Genomic DNA, 15,298 nt, shown 5'->3' on the forward strand with positions numbered 1-15,298 from the left:
GGTGTCGAAGACTCTCCTAACAAACACATTTTAAAATCGTGAGGCTGATAACGACACGTAACGAGCTAAAACAAACAATATTTGTTAGCAGTGAACTAAGAAACGAAGCATTCTTTAGGTAGTTGAAGACTCTTCTAATAGATATATTTTAAAATCGTGAAACTGATAGCGATACATAACAAGTTAAAGCGAACAATATCTGTTAGCGGTGAACTGGGAAACGAAGCATTTCTTAGGGTGTCGAAGGCTCTTCTAACAGACACATTATATAATCGTGAGACTGTCAGCGATACGTAATGAGCTAAAGTGGACAATATCTGCTAGCGGGCAGGTTGAAGGGCATAAATGATGGGAGTGTCCAAAAAGGAAAGGGTAAATATGCAAACCCATTCTCTTCCCTTAAAATCCACGTAGAGTAAGAGAGAGAAAGGGGGGAATGGTCAAATAGTGGTAGGGTCTCTTCTTTCCCAAAGGAGTAGGAACCTATTTAATGCCCACTAAATGCCCTTCTTCTATTTTTACTATTTTTACTATTTTTACTATTTACCCCCTCCAAACTAAACTATTTCAATTCCATCCCTTTTTTTTCTTTCTAATACACCCCTCAAAAGTAAAAAAATTCAACTTTTACCCTAGAAATAATTACCAACTAGGGTAGAAAAATCCAAAAAGGCCATTCTCATTTCCTTTTTAAGGGATCGAAATCGTAACCCATCAGCTAAAACTTTTGAATCCACTCGAGATCGGAAAAAAAACAAGGCATAATCGAACGAACCCTAAATAACTCTCGCTCGATCCCGGGATTGCCCATATCATAATTCATGGTAGAAAAAAGGGTTTTGAAGATCAAAGTAATAGTCAAAGGGTTAGTGAAATGTCGTATCAATGTACTGTTTATGTTCTTAGTGTTAGCCCTTGTGCCTACCTTTTATTGCCCATCTCTGTCTACAAAAGCTGCCATGAGTATCTATTCCACTGCAAATCCCCTTGTGGTTAATACCATTATCATCCCCATATGCATATATATTCTTACCATTTTCTTAGGATCTTTGGTTGTTTCGAATAACGAGTCTGTTTGTATCTTCATCGTTACGAGAATTGAGTCGAATCGAGATTTGGAAACCTAAAATTTGAGGGTTTTGGAAGGAGATGGTGAATTATAGGAGTGATAATGAAGATGTTTAAAGGAAAGACAATGATTAAAAGGAGAATTTAAAAGAAATGGTGAGGTGGGTTTTGTTAGTTGAACAATGGTTGTGTTCTTTTACGCACATCAATCAACTTTCTTTGGCCTTTTATGGAAGTGTAATTAATCACAGCATTTATGGTTTCCATGTATAATGCGTACGCCTATGTTTCTCCCTCCATGCACCTCTATTTTCCCTGTCCTCTCTACGATTCAAAGACACAACCAAAAATAAAACATGTTCGTAGCTCACAACCTAAGCTACCTGCTAACTCTTCACACTGTCTTCAACAACAAAGTTGTAATTTTTTTGTGTTTTGTTCGTGGTCCAAGCCCACCGCTAGTAAATATTGTCCGCTTTAGCTCGTTACGTATCGCTGGTAGCTTCATGGTTTTAAAACGCGTCTATTAAAGAAAGGTTTTGTGATATCCACATTGGTTGGGAGGAGAACGAAACACCCTTTATAAGAGTGCAGAAACCTCTCCCTAGCATACGCGTTTTAAAGCCTTGAGGGGAAGCCCGAAAGGGAAAGTTCAAAGAGGACAATATCTGCTAGCGGTAGGCTTGGGCTGTTACAGGTTTCCACACATTTATAAGAAATGTTTCGTTCCCCTCTTCAACCGATGTAGGGTCTCAAAGTACCATACATGATATTGCTTCAAGCTCTACTTAACTGATCAAGATTATACTTAGTAAACATTTCGAATTACTGTACCTATCTGCTTTGAAACTTTTGAGTTAGATCAATGATTTGATTGTGAAGCCATAAACACCAATAGTTGATTGAAAATGGCAAATCAATATACAAAAAAAGCTTAGGCTAAAATGGCTAAAAAGAAACCCTGAACTTTTGAACATATATATAAGAACAATGTTCCCTAAAACCCCATTATATATATATATATATATAGAAGAACATACTAAGAAGTAATGACATAGAAACCAACCCAAACCCCATCAGAACAATATCAATCATGATCTTGTTCGACTTCTGAATAAGCCGGGTCCTCGTCTTCATCGATCCCATGATGACGATGATGATGACAGTGATGATGGCGATGACGATGATCGGGATTGTTATTAGCATTAGAATTGTTGTAAGCAGCATGGCCATTGCCAAAGGCCTTGATATGGTCTTTAAGGGATCTCTTGTGCTTAAAATCAGAGCCACAAATGCAATACCAAAGCTTCCCACAATTCTTCTCATGAGTCCTCCAATCCCCTCTAACAGCAAAGGCTTTCCCACACTTCCTACACATGAACGGCTTGATCCCATGCTTGCGTTTGTAGTGAGTTTGAAGGGTTCTGAAGTCCTTCAAGGGCTTGGCTCGTGGATGGTCGATGTTGTTGCGGCACCCTGGCGAGCAGCAATAGCATGGCAGCCTAAGCATCCCTGTTGGTTGTGTGCCTCTTAATGATTCTGGCCCTCGCCTGTATTGCGAGCCATGCCCCCACATGTGCATCTATATCAAACAAACCAAATCATCATCAAACAAAGTCTAAAACTTAATAAACAAAACCCTTTTTTTTTTCCTTATATTCGAAGCAGATTTAAACTTTAAACCTAAAAAAACGATGATTCTTACTCGGTTATACTCACGAAGGCCAATGTTGATTCGAATCAAAAGTCGAAAGGATTTGATTGATGAGTTCTTGTAATTCTCAAACGACAATGATTGTTTAAAAAAAACAAAGGATTTGGGAGTACCCATTAAAGAAAAATACAAACTTTTGCATAATTCCCTCTCACTTTGATGTTTCTAGCACTCTTATATCATAAAGATCAAATTTTTAGAGTACCCATTAGAGAAAAATACAAACTTTAGCATAATTCCTTACCATTCATTTTGATGTTTGTAGCACTCTAATATCATAAAGAACAAATTTTTGGAGTACCCATTAGAGAAAAATACAAACTTTTGATGTTTGTAGCACTCTAATATCATAAAGAACAAACTTTTGGAGTACCCATTAGAGAAAAATACAAACTTTTGATGTTTGTAGCACTCTAATATCATAAAGAACAAATTTTTGGAGTACCCATTAGAGAAAAATACGAACTTTTGATGTTTGTAGCACTCTTATATCATAAAGATCAAATTTTTAGAGAACCCATTTGAGAGAAAAGAAAGAAATTGAAGAAAAAAGAAAGAATTGTTCTTGAAATCAAGTGGGTATCGTTAATGATGAGAGAGGAGGGTATGGAATATACAATAGGCAAAAGCATGTGTTTGTTTCCCGAGAAAGAAGGAGAAAAATTTGAGTAAAATAGAAAGGAAAAAATTTGGAAGAAGAACAGCACAGAGTTCAAAGTAGCAAAGGGAGAGAGGGAGGAAGGCACAAAGAACATTGCCTGTGTTGTTCAATCACTTAAAGAAGCTACTCAGAGTTGGATCAGAAAAAGTGGAGACAGACATTAATTGAGTCAACAAATCCATGCAAAAACAAAAAAAAATGAGTTTTTTTTGGGAGAATTAAGATCAAAGTTAGTGAAATTTTGAAGGTTACCTGCATGTTGTTATATCTATTGAAGGTTTTGAAACAAACAGGACAAGAGAATTGAGTAGGACCAATGAGGATTTGTGAAGGAGTTGGGATCCAATATTGTCCTTTGTTGAGTCGGCTATTGCTTAAACATAGTCCACTAATGGCTGCTACTTCTTCTTCTTCTTCTTCTTCTTCTAATTCGTGTTCATCGTCGTCTTCGTCCTCGTCTTCTTCCTCTTGATTTTGATTACTAGACAGCAAAAGGGTTGCCATTTCTGAGGCGCTAGGGCTTGGTAACCCTATGTGGAGTGCAACAGTCACCGAAACGTTGGCGGCCGCGGCGGCGGAGGAGGAGGAGGAGGAGGAGGAAAAATTTTGTGGGGCGTTGTTGTTTTGGGATGATCTGGTGGGGCTGAGGCGGAGGAGAGGGAGAGCTTGACGGAGAGGAGGAGAGGACGGCGGCGCGTGGAGGTGAGTGGGGAGGAAGTAAGGTGGAGGAGGAGGAGGAGGATGAGGGTTTGGTGGAGAAGGGTTGAATTTGAAGAGATTTTTGAAGAAGTTAGTGGAAGGGTCATCCATGGAGGTGTGGGAAGGAAGGGGAAATAGTTCTGTTCTTTTCTTCTTTGTGGCTTTAATGGCGGAAGTGCTTTTAGAGAGAGAGAGAGAGAGAGAGAGAGAAATGCTTTTGTAGAGAGAAGAAGATGACTGAAGGAAGTGGACGGTGGAGAGTGGGAGAGAGATTATGTGTGTGTGTATATATATATATATATATATATACACACAGTAAGATCACCAAATTGAAGGGAAGGGAAGAAGATGGCATGGGCAAATGGGCGTGGAAGAATTTCCAATTATTAATTTTTATTTATTTATTTATTATTATTCTTTTTTTTTTGTAGGTTTTCTATCTGAATCGAGTAACCTCAAGGAATGTAACAGCTTAAGTCCACTCCTAGTAGATATTGTCCGCTTTAGTCCATTACGTATCGCTACGAATTCAAAACACGTCTAGTAGGGAGAGGTTTCCACGTCCTTGTAAAAAAAATTTCATTCTCCTCTCCAACTAATATGAGATCTCACAATGCGTCTACTAGGGAGACGTTTCTATGTCTTTATAAAGAATGTTTCGTTATCCTCTCCAACCAATGTAGGATCTCATAATCTATCCCTTTTGGGGAACAACGTTCTCGATGACATACCACCTTATCCTGACTCTAATATCATTTGTATTATTCGTTTTGATCTGTAATGTATTGTCGTCAACCTCACGATTTTAAAACGTGTTTATCAGGAAAAGGTTTCTACCCTTTATAAAAGAAACAGTAGTACATATTCTCATCTCGAAGCAATGATATTTCAAGAATTTAACCTAATTTTTTATATTAGTTAATATTTTTCTTCCTTTAATAAATAAATATTACAATTTATTTCAATTTTTGTATGAACAGAATCTGGTTGGAAAATGGCGTTAATGGCCGTTTATAGTTAATTGTCAGAGTTACCCACTTTGTATTTTTCATTTTTTAAATTTCATTATTTAAATTTCATTATTTAAGGGTGGGTAAAATAAATAATTTAATGACGTGTAATAATTTAATAATAAGATATCCCAAATATTAGATCAATCATAAAAGCACAAGCAATTATGTAATTTTATTTTACTTATGATGATATCCACAATATTCTTTACCATCAACTATGATTGTTACATTCATTATCAATATCATATCATATTATATAGTTTTTTTTTTCTATGTCTTTTAAAATGACAATAATAATGTAATAGTTCGAGAGAGAAAAAAAAAAAATGAAAAACCTAGTCATTGGCTTCTCGGCTAGACTCATTTCTTACATCTCTAGTCGTTCAACTTCTCAATCTCTCTCGTTTCTTCCATATCTGTGTATCGAGTCCTGAACAAATAAACTTCACTCCTCCTAGTCTGATTAGTCATTAATGCAACCATCACGTCTTTGTTGTGACATTGTTCGACCTTCATATCGTGGTACGATTCTCTCTCTTGATTTTGGTCTCGCCTCCCACTTGTGATTGTTGATTGTGCTCGTTGTCTTTGGTCCATCCCTCTCAATGTACTCATTTGTGGGCGTCTTAAATTCATACGAAATAGTCTCATCTCTTCTATTAGTTGCTCGTCGTGTATCAAATTAGCTAGTGTTATGTTGTGCCCCTAGGAAGTTTTGGTACAACAACCATCGACTTTATTGAATGTTTGACGTATTGATTAGTGATCCAAGTAACTTTTTGTTAGTTAATTGTACTACCGTGGTCATAGGTTAGATGACCTACGTTTTAGTTTCTAATCCCAAGCTAAAGAACAAAGTTCTGATTTTGATCACGAGCTAGACGGTCAATACTTTGAGATCTGGCCACAGAGTAGTTGATCAGTGAGCGATTTAGGGTTACAAGATAGATGATCATATTTCTAGGTTAGGTCGCAAACTAGACGACCTAGTTGTGAATAGTACTCCGATCCCTCGACTTACGTTGCAATTTACTGTGTGTATTCAACCCAAGAAGGAGGTTACTTATCGAGTATTTTTAATAAAATCAACCTTTTAAAATATTTTTGTTAGGTAAAGACAATGACAGAGTGGGGGATGTGATGAAAAAGATTGTTGGTTGTACTATGGGGTTTATGTCCTCGTGATTTATACTTTACTTTCACATTTAAGAACTTTTCGATAATTGTGAGCTGTATTTACTTTAAAATGTCTCGTAAAATTGCTTTGAAGATTGTAGTTTCAATTTGTATTTGTGAGTCTTAAAGAGCTAACCCGAGCAAATTTAGTTTATTTTAGTGACAATTCTAGTTAATCTAGATTTATAAGAGTCGGGTCATTACAAATAATTTATGTTGCCTGAATTTTTAAATAAAGTATTCTTAAACGTTCAATTTTTCGTTCGTATAATTTAAAATGATTAATTTAATACCATTTTTTTATTAGAATTTTATTCATAAAAGAAATAATTTAAGAAAAGGTGACAATCATTTCATAGATATCAAAGAGTTCATACAATAATTGATGGATTTTCTTTTTGGTCAAATACTGTACATATTGCTCATGTATGTTTAATAATCATTTCATTTTTTTTACTTTAAAAAATCAGGTAATTTTGTAATTATTCCCATTTTTATGTTTTTTACATTATAAAAATATGAAATTATGTCCCAATTCTAAATTTTATAATAATGTTTGTAAATTTGGATGATTTAATAGTATTTTTAATATTTAAAACAAAACAAAAAAGGGAAGAAAAAAAACTTGGCTAATATTTTTTTTAATTATAATATTTTAAAAAATAAAACGAACCTATTATAATTTAAAATAATATTAGTCTAATTGGATATCTAATGACTCTAACATTTTCCAGCGACATGGTCATCTGGGTCTTGTTGTCCTCACTCACATGCATATTAGGAAAATGAATCAAACTCTTTTAGTCGAGAACATTATATAAACAATTATAATCCACAATTGTGGAGTGGGAGATCGAATTATCGACATTTGAGACAGTATAATAATTATACTGTTTGAGTTATGAACCCTAACACGTTTTAATCGAGAACATTATATCTAAACTAGTTGAGTTATGTTTACATTGATAATACATATACAATCGTAGAGTAAGAGGTCGAATTATCAGACATTTCAAACCGTATAATAATGAGCATATGACCCCTAAACAATACCCGAACAAGAAATTAGCAACATGGGTTAAGGAAGTGGTTGAAAAGAAAACAAAGAAAAAAAAGACAAATTAAGGAAGGTATTACCTTTTACATGCTTTTATTTCCAAACCATAAACATCATTATATTTTGACTGAGTCCACGTGGCACATGCAAACCTAAAAAAAAATTATTAAAAAAATGTCTTTCAACACGTGCACATCAGGTGCCTTATCCACCACCTTTATTAGATATACAATTAAATATTATATGTATTTCTGTTTAATTCATTTTACCAAAATATAATTATAAATTTAAAAAAAAAAAAAAAAAAAAAAAGCTAACTAAAGGCGATTATCATTATTGCATATCATGGTAAAGAAAAAGTAAAACTAAAGCTGCTCACTGATTATTTGCATTAATTTTTATGTTAAAAAAATTATTTATTTATTATATTTTCTTTGATATTATCAAATTCTTTACGCCTTTTGTATGTGTGCCATAATCATCAAATTTTAGTTTCTGATTCAATTCTGTTTTTTTTTTTAAAACTTTTTTATCTTTAAATTTTTAATTTTTATGTTCGGTAATTAAATATAATATAATGTATGTTAACTCGCAATTTAAAGACCAAAACAAAATCTTTTGAAAGTCGGGAAACTATATTAAGATGTTAGCTAGCAACTTAGAGACAAAATTAAACAACAAAATATAATATATACTTAACAAGTACTTGTTGTTTAATAATACGTAACTTAGAACTCAACTTGAACAGTAAACCTAAACTATGTTTAAATTAATGATTTACCTATTTAATAAATATTATAAAAATGTACCGCATTAAATAAGTAATTGAGAAGTTCAATAACTATTTTAGTATTTTTATTTTTTTTATGTTAGTTTCTTAATCCTCTTTTTCATTTTTGGTCAAATTCAAACCAGGTATATTTTTTAAAATTTTTTGGCTACAATTTTGAAGGAAAATAATAAAACACAAAAACTAATAAGTAGACGTAGTGGTTTGAGAGGAGAACTAAGTATATGTGGAAACCTCTCCCTAATAGAACAAAACTAAGTATATATAAAAACCGAACTTAAGTATATGTGAAAACCTCTCCCTAACCGAACATAATTAAACATATGTGGAAATCTCTCCCTAACCGAACAGAACTAAACACATGTGGAATTCTCTCCCTAACATAACATAACTAAACATAAGGAAACATTTCCCAAACAAAATAGAATTAAACATATGTGGAAACCTCTCCCTAACAAAACATAAGCGGACGACGGTAGGCCAATATAGACTTTATATTTAAAAAAAACTAAATATTAAATAATGATGAAACTAGGAATACTATATTCCCAACATTTTTATGGGTATATGAGAAGCTGTGGTCGGCTATCTCTAATCACCCTCCCCTGCTTCCATTTCCTCAAAACCCTCCACTGTTTCAATATCCTCCAAAAACTAAGCAAACCCTTTTATCCTCTCCTTCTCTCTCCTCTAATCTAGGTCACTATTCTCTCTCTCTCTCTCTGAAATTGTGGGGGAAAAACCCAAAAAAAGAAAGGAAAAAGAGAAGAAAAGAAATGGTTAGAAAATTTCTGACAAAATCTATATGGAGAGAAAGAGGTCAAGAAAGAATTATGATATGATACAGAATCATCAAAAGGGGCTGTGGTGTGGTGGGAGTAATGAGCATAAGAGAAACACAAGATACATAGATATGGTGAATGAAACAGTGCTTTATATTTATATATTTATATATATATATATATATATATACACATAAAGCTAACTATAAGCTAAAGATATGCCACCATTTTTTCATTTGCAGAAGAGAAAACACACTTTAGGTTTACTTGTTGGGTGGATAATGAAAGTCTCGTAAGGAAGAATCATAAGTTTATAATCAAAGAATACTCTCTCTATTGATATGAAACCTTTTGGGAAAACACAAGGCAAAACCTGAGAGCTTACACCCAAAGTGAACAATATCATACCGTTATGGAAAGTCATATTCGTCTAACAACAAATCGGCAAAGTCTCGATATAACTAAATTTAGGATTAACCGAGTTTTGTGATAGGTCTTAGATTCGAATCTGTCAAGGGTAATGCCATTTAAATTGTTTGGTGTTATTCAAAAGTGTAGGGGGTAACTTTTGAAGTGAGAAAACTTGAGATCTGTGTTAATAAAGAAATTGAGTATGTAGGGCCATAATGGTATAATTATAGGGTTTTTTTTTTTTTTTTTTTTTCTTCTTTCTGGGATGGATACACTTATTTGTTTATTGTATTTGGGGAAGCACCTCGTACTTGTATCCCTTTTCTTTCCCTTTGCCCATAGTTTTTTTCTCATTCTAAGAGTGGAGTGTTGCTGGAATTTTCGTACTTCTTTATCAATTTCTAATATTTTTAGAGTAAAAATGATCTTTTTTTGAAAAATAAAGTCCAAAAGTAAAATGGTACAAGCTTTGATATGATATTATCATATCGTATGATGATTTTAAAGATGAATGTCATATTAACCCATCTCTCACTTTGTCTAAATCATTTCTTGGGTTTGCACAAACTCATAATTATTCTTTAATTCATTTATTCATACTTTATTATATATATAAAAAAAAAAAAAAAAAACTCGAACACACTTATAATCATGCATAAGTGAATCAAGTTAGACTATCGACTAAGGATTTATAACTATTTTCACTCGATTCCGTTTAAAATCTAACTCGAGTTCATCTATATAATAACATTATTCTTCCCCTAAAACTTTATCAGAGTAGCTACGAATAAGTCAGAGAAAAATAGAAGAAAACAAGAATATGACAAACATCTCAAATTAATGATAAAAATTTCATAATCTCTATATTCAAAAAAGTCTAATACACGTGTAGACTTTAGAGAGTTTAAATTGATTCAGTTAGGAAAGGTTCTAAGTTTTAAAGGGGTAGATTGAGTTTTTTACCATGGGGTTTACTAGAAGATCAAAATGGATAAGAACCAGAGAGAGGTACCATAAAATTAATGTCTTTGCATGTTTGAGAGAGAGAGAGGGAGAAGCAGAGAGAGGTAGGGACCTATTATTTCACCTGGTTTTCAGGGAGGGGGAAATGGGGTATTGGGACAGTAAAAAAAGGCATAGGACATGGACTATGAAAGGGAGCCATTTTGCTGCATTGTCCATTTGCCCTTTGTCTAGTTTAAACCTCGAGTGTAGTCATATAGCTATGGGTGTGTGTGTGTGTGGCTTAACCATTTTACTATACCCTTTTTACTGGTGCAATAGAACATGTTTTTTCATGCCATATTCAAGCCATCTTATTATATAATTCCACCCTATGTTTTGAATTCAATTCACACAGTGTTCTTAGTTGTTTGTATCCTCAATACTCACTTGAAAATAATATTCTCTCACAAATATCATCACAAAACCTATATAAGAAAACAGAGCATACCCAATATCAGTCATGTACAAGAGTTCTTCACCTAGTTTTCTTAGAATTTGTGACAATGTCATGGTCAAATCAACTATTGTTTCACTCTCTATATCTCTTGAAGATCTTTGGAAGGGATGCCAACATTCAAAAGCAACTTATTGATGACATTTTATCAGTAGCAAGTTAATGTGAACCATACTCAAATACAGATGACATTCAAAAGTTTCACCTAGGATTTCACTTTTACACCTATTTATTACAACCCAATAAATTAAACACACAAATCTATCGATATGCACTCTCCCTCTCAAAGATCTTTGGAAGTTGTAAACAAATGAGGGGAAACTCAACAAAAAAGCAAGATTTGAGTACATAGAAAAGCATGGGGGGAGGCACAAGCACCCACATGCATTTAGGTGAGGAGATTTGCAAAGAACAAAACACACAAAATAAAAACAAATGAATAGTTTGCAAAAGGCCCTATTAATACGCCCATATTTAAAGGGAACAAAGGAAAAACATCGAGGAAAAAGATGGGTTAAATTAGGGTTTTTTTCTTTGTTGGGATGCTATTTTCAAGACAGCACGAGTGTGTAAGAAAGAATGGAAGAGAGGAGAAATAATATTAATAATGGAGGGTTTTGGTTGAAAAGGAAAAAAAAAAAAAAAAAAAGAATTGAAGGGAAACTAAAAATGAGGCAACAATTTTCGATGTTGTTGTCTTGTTTTGAAGGTTTCAAGACAGACATTATCTCTGTGGCCTCTGCAAATTTTGCAAATCCCCAGAATCTCTATATGCCATACAGTTCACCATCATCATCTCATTGTCGCTTTGAGTTCATTTATTTATTGTTCTTAATAGTTTGTTAGTTAAAGTAATCATATAATTAAACTTACTTTGATTTACCCCTTAAATTTTGGGATTGATTGATTATTTAATCTAATATTAAAGTAAAAAAATCTGTATTCAACCTCTTGTGGAATGTTATTTTATCTGGATGGATATTCACGTCGATATAATTATATTTATCGAACTCTACAATCTTAAGTGTTTTAGTTGAGGGTGATTAAACTATGGGTAGTTTACCAGAACAGATGCCTCCTAAAAAGTAACATGAGTGTGATGAAAGTAGGCTCAAGCTAAGATTCTCATCGTGATGAATAAGTCTGACGATTCAGTAGTAGTATAGAATTGTGTCTCATAAAGTAAGGTCGTCAAATAATTCATAAGGAGCTAGATGTAAGTAGAGTAAAATGCGGGCCAAATTCACATTAGCAAAGGCAGAGACACATTCATGAAAAATGAGAATTTCATCGTTCCAGCCATCTAGTTTAGGCCTTACAGAAGTAAATAACAAAGGAGGTAACAAATAAGCAACATTAAAGTCATATTTAAACAATTTTTCAAGTGTTCTAAAAATGTGTACCAGGAAATTGACGAAGCTAGGCTTCATCTTTTTGGACAAGTATATATCTTATAAACATGGGGTCTTATGTTCTTGTTTTTGTGTTAATTGATCCTTTGGATTGCATGTTTGTTGTTGAGTCATTTCATTAGAAAATTTGGTTTGGAATGTGTTTTAAATGGAAAATTATTATTATTATTATTTTTATTTATTATTATTATTTTGTAGTTATTGATTACATAATTAGAAGTGATTTTTAAAAGATTTAAAGTGCATTTTAGAATCTAAACACTAGAAATGGTTTGTGCTTTTATATTTGTTGTCGTTTACTTTTAAATTTGTAGTGTTTCTTGTTTTTCTTGCTTCTATTGAAAAAAAATACTCTCTCCCTTATTTTTTCTAGTGTATAGCAAAATAATAATAATAGTAATAATAATAATAATAATAATAATAATAATAACTATTTATATTTTCTATTTATGTGTGATATTTTGGTTATTTTTCTTTAATATTCAACGGTGAAAAATTAAATGTATCTATTTTCTTGTGTTTTAAATTTGAAGCAGAAAAAATTCAAAATAATTCCTTAGTCAACTAAATCATCTCAAAGGAATTTAAAATAACTTCATAGCCATTCTCTAAAACTAAGCTAAATCACCAGACAGATCAAATTTAATCATTTCAACCCCATTCTCTAAAACAAATAATTAGGATGGATATATGAATTAAAAAAAAGAACATTTTGAGTTTAAATTGAGAAGAAGTACATAGACAAACGGGGTTTAATGCTTCCATTCCTTTGTTGTTCATCCAACTTGGGGATGGGGAAAGAGGATAAAATGGAGGAGTTCAGAAAAAGGGCCAAGTTTTACTCAAGAGATGGAGGGAAGCTAATGATTAACTAAAACTGTTGAGAAAGAGATGTGACATCATGTGTAAAAATAAACAGTTGAAAACCACCATGTATATGTATTCATCCTCATCCTCATAACTGCCAATGGCTCAGATTCAGGATGGCAGCTTATTCTGCACAACAAGCAAAAGGGAGCTCTACCTGATCTGATAAACTCTCAGCTGCCCATAATGATAATAATGGTTGGCAGGGCACTCATCTGAGTAATTGAAACAACTTGAGAAGCTAGGCTCTACACTTGTAAAGTGGACAAAAATCATCTCTGTGCTATATATTATGTTTTATGTGTATTTATAAAGAATATCTAAGCTACTGATTAACCCGATATCGAATCCTCCTATTTACAGATCTCGGTGGCAGAAGTGTGGTTGACAGCGAGACCACAAGATTATTTGGGCTTTGGAAAAAGATGGGAGTGTTTTCAACTTCTTCGGCCAAAGCAGTTTTTACAGGATTCTCCAAGGACAGCAGGCTTAATTTTTTCGTCAATAAGCTAACTCTAAAAAGTTTGTCTTCTTGTGGTCTATAATCAAGAAGGTTTTGAACAGGACTGATAAAATTCAGGTCTGAATCCCCTCAATAGCTCTCAGCCCATCTTGGTTCCTTTGTGAAAACAACGTAAAAGCCCTTGATCGTGTCCTTATTTACAGTCCGTATGCGAGCAAGCCTTTGGTCTACCCTCATGAAGCAACCAAGTCAGCTGTTTCGTTTGGCAAAAGAGATAATTCTTTCGGTTTAAGGTTCCAAGTGCCATTCGCTACGGTTAATTAGTTTTACACATATTTTATGGCAATTATGGCTTGGAAGATATCATTATAGATGTCTCGATTTGGGCTTCTAAATCAAAGCTATTTTCTGATTATACTCTTCTCGTAATAAATTTAATTGGCACACTTTCATGTTCGTACGTTTTTCATGTATACATAATAAAGAGTTTCGCATCTTTGTCCAATATATATATATATATATATATGATAATCGTCTAACATTTGCCTCATGTGTTTTAAGTTATTGGACAACAAGGTAGCTCTTTTCCTGTAACCTTAAGAAAAATTTATATTAGAGGCTCAGTAAGTGTACTCAAGGAGACAAAAAAAAAAAAAAAAATGTTGTGTAGGCAATGCTATCATATGTATCTATGGACTAGGAATTGTAATACCACATGCCTAAGATTTCGACTAGGATTGGAAATTCTAAATTATATTTGATCCTTAATGTCTCTTACAAGATTTTCGTAGTTACATCCCTAATCACATGGATGTTCCACTTTTGTCTTGGGTTACTTCTAATGCAGAAATGTCCTTCTGTCTTGTTCTTACTAGTCACATGCTTTCTAGAAATGGTTTTGGTAAAGTACTTCAACCAACTTGGAATTACTCTAGCTAGGCTAAGAACGCATAGCTACAAGTTACTATCGAACGAGCCACGAAAAGAACTATTGAATGAGCCACATAAAAGAACTAAAAGTGAAGGTTTAGCTTTGTTGGTTTAGGAGGCACTCCCTATCAATTTTTCGAACTTTCTTTAACCATGTAAGTCAATTTGTCTATCCTTATCATCCTTTAGGCAATATGATTCATCCTTATGTTCTTGTACTTAGAAGCATATTAGTGCACTAACATTTACTTATCTTCTTTGGCCCTAATGACACATCCAAGGTTCGGTCAATTAAAACAAATATAGGAATTTAATAATTGTGAGAAATTGTTATTTTCCATAGAAGCTACGATGAACGAAAAGATTTTATATAAAATGAGTTTGCATGGTACTGAACCTCTTTAGGACTTGACTTAAGTTACATATAATCTACTATGTCTTGACAATTTCTCAATCTCTCTCATAATCAAATAGTTCTGCGGGATCCTTAGGCAATACCAGTATGTTAATTAGGATTATACAATATTCTCCCTGTTTCTATAATGTTATGAATATTATATCAACTTCAGACTAAGGGACGGTTGCATACATGGCAACCAAACCCAAAACAATCTCATCTAGAACAGTCGATTTATTCATCCTTAAAGTCTATCGATTTCTCATTTTCTTATATTTTTGTAATTTATATCATACCTATCATGTTTAGTTGTTGCTTTCTAACAATTTGTTTAACAGATGGACACAGAAAAGAACATCATGCTAACTAAGAGTATTAAAAAAGGGGGGGGGGGGGGGA

General features: G+C 33.3%; 1 protein-coding gene across 1 annotated transcript; it reads right to left on the reverse strand.

Annotated features, from left to right (window-relative positions):
• Window positions 1–1,948: 1,948 nt before the first annotated feature.
• Window positions 1,949–4,394, reverse strand: LOC111481686 (zinc finger protein WIP2-like). Its single transcript, XM_023127249.1, has 2 exons — window positions 3,696–4,394; window positions 1,949–2,650 (listed from the first exon to the last, which is right to left on the reverse strand). Exons 1-2 carry the CDS (start codon window positions 4,251–4,253, stop codon window positions 2,156–2,158), a joined length of 1,053 nt encoding a protein of 350 aa, XP_022983017.1. The 5' UTR covers window positions 4,254–4,394; the 3' UTR covers window positions 1,949–2,155.
• Between the last annotated feature and the right edge of the window lie 10,904 nt (window positions 4,395–15,298).

This window comes from Cucurbita maxima, unplaced genomic scaffold, assembly GCF_002738345.1.
Source record: "Cucurbita maxima cultivar Rimu unplaced genomic scaffold, Cmax_1.0 Cma_Scf00007, whole genome shotgun sequence".
Taxonomy (NCBI): Eukaryota; Viridiplantae; Streptophyta; class Magnoliopsida; order Cucurbitales; family Cucurbitaceae; genus Cucurbita; species Cucurbita maxima.